At 42.4% G+C, this 5109-nt stretch overlaps 1 protein-coding gene across 1 annotated transcript; it reads right to left on the bottom strand.

The window, feature by feature from the left end:
* Positions 1-3948: 3948 nt before the first annotated feature.
* On the bottom strand, positions 3949-4695 carry LOC131249970 (SKP1-like protein 1A). Its single transcript, XM_058250683.1, has one exon. It carries the CDS (start codon positions 4639-4641, stop codon positions 4168-4170), a length of 474 nt encoding a protein of 157 aa, XP_058106666.1. The 5' UTR covers positions 4642-4695; the 3' UTR covers positions 3949-4167.
* Between the last annotated feature and the right edge of the window lie 414 nt (positions 4696-5109).

A 5109-nucleotide genomic window follows, 5' to 3' on the forward strand; every position in this document is an offset into this window, starting at 1 on the left:
CGGATGAGGTTTTCTACAACGTCATGAGGGAGAAAATTGTGGCTAAGTTATGGACGAAGTTAAAGGATGTCTATGCGAAAAAATTCTCAAAAAATCACCTACACTTGAATCGGCAGTGGTATAACTTCAAGATAACAGAGGGTAGAGATCTGGAGGCTCACATCAGCAACTTTAATAAATTAGTTTACAAATTACTGGATATGGAGGAAGTGATGAAAGATGAAGAACAAGCATGTATGTTGCTGAATTCTCTTCGACGTCGTATGAGTCATTCAAGGACACTATGTGCAATACAAATAAAACTCTGAGTGTCGACACCGTTATCTCAGCCCTTCAAGGGAAGGCTATGAGAAAGCTAAATGGCGACATGGGGACATCTTCTGATGCACTATTTACAAGGGGTAGAAATTCTGAACAAGGTACGGGCTTTTCAGGCTCTAGATCCAAATCCAATGGCAAGGGCAAATGAAAGATAAAGTGTTGGAATTGTGGGAAGGAAGGACATAGGAAGAAGGATTGTGAAAATTCTAAATCGAATAGAGAAGATTCTGAGGCTTCGTACAGAGAGGCCAATGTTGCCACGTCAGATGGATAGAGTGGATGTGATGGTAATATTTTGTCTGTGTTTACGATCAGATGGTCATACGATGATCATAAGGGCGAGTGGATTCTAAACATAGGAGCATCTTTTCACATGACTCCTCATTGGAGTTGGTTCACCAGCTACAGGGAGTGCGATGGTGGACAGGTATTTGTGGGCAATGACATTGCTTGTAATGTTGTGTCTGTTGGTTCGGTGCGCATCAAGATATTTGATGGGGTGAAGCGTACCTTGACTAATGTCAGGCATGTTTCTGATTTGAAGCAGAATCTGATTTCTCTTAGTGTGCTTGAGGCAAAAGGATGCAAGTACACAGGTATTGATGGTGCTCTTAAGGTATCTAAGGGAGCACGGATAATCGTGAAAGCGCAATGACTCGGTAACTTATACAGGTTGATCGGGAGCACTTCAAAAGGTGGAACTACAGTGGATGTAGTGGATTCCACCTCTGCACGTGTGTGGCATGTTGGGCATGGCCACATGAGCGGGCATGGCAGGAAGGCTGAGACGTGCGGACAGGGATACAAAGCAAGTGGAGCAGTCACCTGTGAGAAGAATCACACAGCATGATCGCAGGATATCGGCGAGGTACATGGACGACTCTAATATCGCAGGAGGATTCATCTTCTATTCAGATGGCTCTAGGTGAGCTTGGTACTAAGAAGTGAAAGGTGACTATAGGCGATGTAATGAATTCGTTGTACCAGACCGACATATGGGAGCTGGTGGAGCTTCCAGTGGGCTAGAAAGCAGTTGGATGCAGGTGAATCTTTAGGATGATACAACATAGATACAAGGCGAGGTTGGTAGCGAAGGGTTATGCTCAAAGAGAAGGGATCGGCTTCTCAAAGATATTCGCGCCGACGGTATAGCGAGTATATATTAGATCCATGATTGGCACTGGTTGGCCAACATGATCTTGAGCTGGAAGGATAAATGTGGAGTCTGCACTTCTGTAATGGAAATTAGAAGAGTAGATCTACATGAAGTAACCAGAGCGGTTTGAAGTTAAAGGGGCTGAGAAAAGACTTTGCAGGATGTCGTGGTTCGACCTGTCGCCTAGGCAGTAGTTTGATTCCTTCATAGTAAGTTAGTAATTGATGACATGTAGATCACCAATTATGACATGTCTGAAATCAATGTACTGAAGACTCGGTTAAGTAGGACATTCAAGATGAAGGATCGGAGGCTACAAAGATGGTTCTCGGCGTTGAGACTGAAAGAGGAGTAGGCTTTGGTTATCTCAAGCAGAATACCTTGGGTAGGTATTGATCAAGGAGGTGATGGACCATTTAAAGCCGGAGAGCGTTCCTTACGCGTTTCTCCTCAAATTTTCTTCAGGATATGTCCTAAAACAGATGAGGAAAAGCAGGATATCCCATGAGCCTTATTTGAATGCGATTGGCAGCGTATGTCATGGTCTGGATTAGACCAGTTATTTTACAAGTTATCAGTGTTGTGAGCAAGTACCCCGGCAAGCAATATTGGGTAGCAGTGAGATGGTAAGAAGACTATGTCTTTCCTTTTGTGAAGACAAGAGCAAAGGTGGTTGAGCATGTGGATTTTGATCCGGCAGACATAATCACCTAAATCGTTCCTGCAGAGAAGTTCAAGTTCTGTGTAACTTCTCTGGGCTTGGCGATGGCATAAAAGAAGGACGGATTGTGCACGAGAAGCTATGATGTAATGCAAAGATAAGAGAAGAGGTCAAGAAGCTACATGGTTGAATGTTGAAGACTTGGTGAAGATTATTGTCAAATGTTAAAGCCTTCAACATTCTGGAGATGCTCGACCGGTCGAGGGCCTGGCTCGACCGGTCGAGTGGGACGCTCGACTAGTCGAGGCATGCTCGACTCCAAGTCCAGTAAGCACATGTTTTGGGTGTTCGGGATGCTTGACCGGTCGAGGGGGTCCCTCGACCGGTCGAGGCCTCGGCTCGACTAGTCGAGATTGTCGAGATTCGCAGATTCTTGCGTGGATTTGGTGCGGACTGCGTAAATTATAAGGCTTCATAAAAGTATTCTAAAGGGTTTTAGGGTTATCAAAGGGTGTAGCAAGGGTGAGATTCGAGATTGTTCGAATCGGATAAGTCCTCTCTCTTTGTAATTTCTATTTTCATAGTGGAGATTTATCGCTTTGTGCCGTGGTTTTTTCCCGCAAGGGTTTTCCACGTTAAATCTTTATGTTCTTTTGCCATTGGATTGCTATCTTAGATCCAGATCTATGTGATTTCGCAGCAAAAATCCCCAACAACCACTACCACCTGATGCATGGCTCCGAGTGGCACACACGTGCCATGAATGGAGGGATGCGCCTTCCAAGGATCCTTGACTGTGGGGCCCACAATAAAGTTTGTGTTTTATATCCACGTCGACCATTTGTTTTTTCCACTCATTTTATGGCATGGGACAAAAAAGTGTAGCAAAACCAAATATTAGGTGGACCCACCACAGGAAACTCTGGTGATTGAATGCCAGCCATTAGAAAAAAATCTCTGGGGACATAAAAGTTTTGGATCAAGCCGATATTTGTGTGACCCATTCATCCATGTCTTTGTGACCTTATTAAGAGGTTAAATGGCAAATAAACATCCCGGTAGCCCTGAAGAAGTTTTTCATATCATCAATGTTGCTGTGGTTTAGTCCACTTAAGATTTGAATATGGAGGATGCGGTTTGGCTAGTAAGGCTACCACTAGCTAGGTGGCTGGTGGTATGTGGGCCCTACGATGATGTATGTGTTATATCCATAACGTTTATCCATTTTTATAGATCATTATATGATTTTATACCAAGAATGAGACATTTAAATTTGAGGTGGGACACACCATAATATTTATTTGACATCGAACGTGTTTATTAGGTCATATAAAACTGTAGATGGAAGGAAAAAACAAATATAAGGTTGATTCAAATTATTTGTGACCTAGAGTAGTTTTTAATGGTGGGCGTTCAATCAACCCTGTGTGGTCCACTTGAGATTTGGATCTACCTTGGTCTTTTTTCTTTTTTTTCTTTTTTTTCCTTTAGTTCATATCATAACATGATTTGAAAAAATGAATAAACAGCATGCATGAAACATATACATCATGGTGGGGCCCACATAACAACAATCAATAGCCACTGGGTATATGGAACACCTAATTGAGATCTCATTTTCCATTTTACCTTTTGCAACTCAAACATAAGTTAACTTTTCAGATTTTCAGATATGGTTTTCAGATTTTCAGATTTTTTTATTTCTCTCTTTTACTTTCTTTTACCAGAAAATTAAAAAAAAAAAAAAAAAAAATGGTTCAAAAGAATCCGAAGCATGGAAGACTAAAAAGCAAGGTCCAAAACACAAGTGTAGAATGCAAAGGATTAAAAAGGAAAGAAAGCAAATCTGAGGTTGGAAGCGAATATACAGTTTGCCTGCAACTAACCACTCTATACACATAAAAACTACTAAGACGCCAACCCTAGTAATTTAATGACTCTATACTTAACCACCACCACCACCAACACCTCCGTCATGTATATGTATGATCAACAACACATGATAAGCGGTGGTGATCAGAGGTTTCATTTACTCAAAAGCCCATTGGTTCTCCTGTCGGATCTCTTCCTCTTCCTCATGGGTGAAATCATTCTTGATGTTGAATGTCTGACGGATCTCTTCAGGAGTCTTTCCCTTTATCATATCAGCCACTGTTTGGCAAGTCAGGTCCAGCAAGCTCTTTGTGTTCAGATAGTTTGCTGCCAAGATAAGATCGAAGAGGGTCGCCTGATCGACCTTGACAAAATCCGCATCCCATGCCTTGACATCGTCTTCGTTGGAGCGAAAATCGGGGTTCTTACTGGCAGCCACCTCGACGTGCTTCTTGCAGTACTCGATCACCTTGGAGAGGATCTTGCTGGTTACGTTGGGGAGGGGGATGCCATTGTCCGTGCAGTCGTCATCGATCATGTGCTTGATCGTCTGCGATTTGAGGGCCACCGCCTCATCGATCACGAACTCCTCGCCGTCCGAGCTCTTTAGAGTCACCTTCTTCGAAGCCATCGATATGGATCAGATCAAAAAGCCTGGAAACCGTGATTTTCTTTATCTCTTACGTTGTCTCTCTTTCTGTCTCTTACTGTCTCTCTCTCTCTCTTACTCTCTTGCTTTTTATAGACTTTTCAAAGTCAATCTTAGAAACAAACAAACGTGTCCTACGCACACATGTCTGCAGTTATAACGGGAAAGACCTTTGAGTGGCCACTGTGATGTATGTAACATATCCACACCGTCCATCCAGTTTTTAGTATCATTTTAGATTATAAGCCCAAAATTGAGGTAGATCCAAGTCAGATGTGTGCTACACAACGTGAATTAAACTCTTACCGTTGAAAATTTCTTGGGGTCAGAAGTTTTGGATGGAGCTTTTATTTATGTTTTCTTTTCAGTAGGTTTGGATGAAAAACAAACATCACGATGGGTCCTAGAAAATTTTCAACGGTAAGAATCATTATCACATATGCTTCCTGT

The sequence above is a fragment of the Magnolia sinica genome, chromosome 6 (genome assembly GCF_029962835.1).
Source record: "Magnolia sinica isolate HGM2019 chromosome 6, MsV1, whole genome shotgun sequence".
Taxonomy (NCBI): Eukaryota; Viridiplantae; Streptophyta; class Magnoliopsida; order Magnoliales; family Magnoliaceae; genus Magnolia; species Magnolia sinica.

Coding starts and splice junctions, on each gene's coding strand:
- LOC131249970 (XM_058250683.1), bottom strand. CDS start 4,641: ATGGCTTCGAAGAAGGTGACTCTAAAGAGCTCGGACGGCGAGGAGTTC.